We start from the raw sequence: 2095 nt of genomic DNA on the forward strand, positions 1-2095 counted from the left end.
GTGCGTTACGTGAAATAAATCGTGCCAGAGTGTGAAGCAGAACACAGCAAAACAGGAGAGACCCCTTTCTTCTGAGGCTGCTAAAATTGCACAATATTGCATAAGAAGAAGAAGTGTGCAACAGTTGCAATTCCATGGTGAAAAGTGTCCGGGCACGTGATGAGTTCACCGTGCGTAGGAAGTGAAGATCCTGCCGCTGGGTGATGAGATGAGCCTTGGTGAGATGAAGATCCTTGCGTGGTGAGAGAGGTTGTCGCGAGAGTGTTCCGAAAAAGTCCTAGTTGGCTTTGAGTATATTCAAGAAGTAACGTGCGTGTGTGCAGAATGTGTGATAGTGAGTGTGTTCCGCCACCGCCGACGCCGGTGTTGGGGGGCGCCGGAATGCAACCGACCCCAGCCTCGCCCAGCGCCAGCTGCAGCAACGGTATCGTGGAAGCCATCAACCCCGCGGTGCAGTTGGCAAGTTCATTGTCGTCACACTCGATGCCTCAGATGGTGCTTGCCGCCGATGGCGGAGTTGTTGACCACCACCACCACCAGCACCCGGGGGAGTTCGTTTCCCCGCAGGAACTGGAGATGGAAAACCACTGGTTGCGTGAAAAGCTGAAGGAGATTACCGTCGACCGGGATCGGTTGCTGTGCGAGGTGGCCAACCTGCGGCTCGAGCTTGATATGGCCGAACTGAAGCGACTACCGGAACACAGGTGAGTCACCGGTTCTGATTTTCCTTTTCTTACGATTGTAGACACTTCGGAATCGTTAATTAGCAGTCGGTGAAAAGATTGTCGCAGTTTGCGGGTTGGGTTCATATGTTGGCCTCGAACCGAACGGAACCGAGCGCCGTGAAACCGCGGGATGACCTTCTTCGCGACGTCTCAAAACGGAGTTAATAAAGCTACTCTTCACTAAACGCCGTTAACGGGCGGATGGTTTATGTCCGAGAACCACGCACATTTACTGTCCCGCGGTGTCTCTCCCTGTGAGGCACTTCAATCGGTTTTCAGTATCGATCGACCGTAGTGTCTCACGGGGCCCCGGCCGATGTGTCATCCGTTTAGTGGATGCGTGGTGGGTTGAATGAGCAGAGTCTGTTGTTGTGGTGCTGGCCAAACCCGGCCTGAATAGGAACGATTCATTCAAAGTCTAAGCGACACCCGCAGCTCGTTACTTTCGTCCCATAGACACTTGTAATTTGCTTGTAAATTCTCGCGAAGGGTCAATAATATTTTTACGCTCTCCAGTGGCCTCCGGGACTCCTCGAGAGGAACTCATTCTCTGGTCCGTAATGTATTTTTAACTCAATAGTGGTGGCTTCACGATGATGGCCAAGACCGGGTGGTAATTTTTCTTAATATAGAGTCCTAGTTAATGGACCAAGTCTGGCGGCGACCCGGGTGTGGTCGCCCGTCCTGCGATAAAACTGCATTTGTCATTTCCGCTTCTTTTCCGCTCCCGCCACACACCAACATCCGCCGATTACCCCCGGCTGGGAAACTGGAATATCGTCTCCCGGCGCTCCGGTGTTGATGGCCACTGCAATGATTTATATGTTGGCCATGGTCAACTCTCGGCCCGGGGAATCGAGCGGGCCGGAGATCATCTTCGTCGGGTGCGGCTCTTGCAGGTCATCGGCGTGTTCTTCCGTTCTTTCCCCGTGGAGAACGGTCTCGTGCGCCTCTTTTGACGAACCGTTTCCGGTACCGTAGCGGACAGCCGGTCCGTTATAAGCCTCTGTCACTCGCCGCCGGTCGGTCGTGCCCCTTTTCCCACTACTGGCCTAGATGGCCCTAGTTTTCCGCGCCTTCTCCGCAGCAGCAGCAGCAGCAGCGGCTTCGTTATTCGGCGGTGCCCTCAACTAGTTAATGATCATCATCATCCAGTTGAGCTATCTTTTTTACGATTCTACGGGTGGCTGGCCATTCAGCCACCGGTCAGCCGACGGGTGTACTAATCCCGCGCCGAGGTTCCGGTTGTAAAACGGGGCGCCGTTTTTCCGAGCCCCTGCCAGTGAGTTTCGCCAGCATTTAATTACCAAAAGCAGCCGGGCAATCGTCTTCCTCTGACGCAATGGCCGCCACGGTGAGGTGATAAGTAA

The 2095-nt window shown here is 54.0% G+C and overlaps 1 protein-coding gene across 1 annotated transcript; it reads left to right on the forward strand.

The window, feature by feature from the left end:
• The first annotated feature begins 381 nt into the window (after positions 1 to 381).
• Positions 382 to 708, forward strand: LOC128276076 (uncharacterized). The gene has a single exon (XM_053014544.1). It carries the CDS (start codon positions 382 to 384, stop codon positions 706 to 708), a length of 327 nt encoding a protein of 108 aa, XP_052870504.1.
• Positions 709 to 2095: the final 1387 nt, after the last annotated feature.

Source organism: Anopheles cruzii, unplaced genomic scaffold, assembly GCF_943734635.1.
Source record: "Anopheles cruzii unplaced genomic scaffold, idAnoCruzAS_RS32_06 scaffold00440_ctg1, whole genome shotgun sequence".
Classification (NCBI taxonomy): Eukaryota; Metazoa; Arthropoda; class Insecta; order Diptera; family Culicidae; genus Anopheles; species Anopheles cruzii.

What these genes read in the sequence shown, in the direction of transcription:
- LOC128276076 (XM_053014544.1), top strand. Translation starts at nt 382, where the DNA reads ATGCAACCGACCCCAGCCTCGCCCAGCGCCAGCTGCAGCAACGGTATC.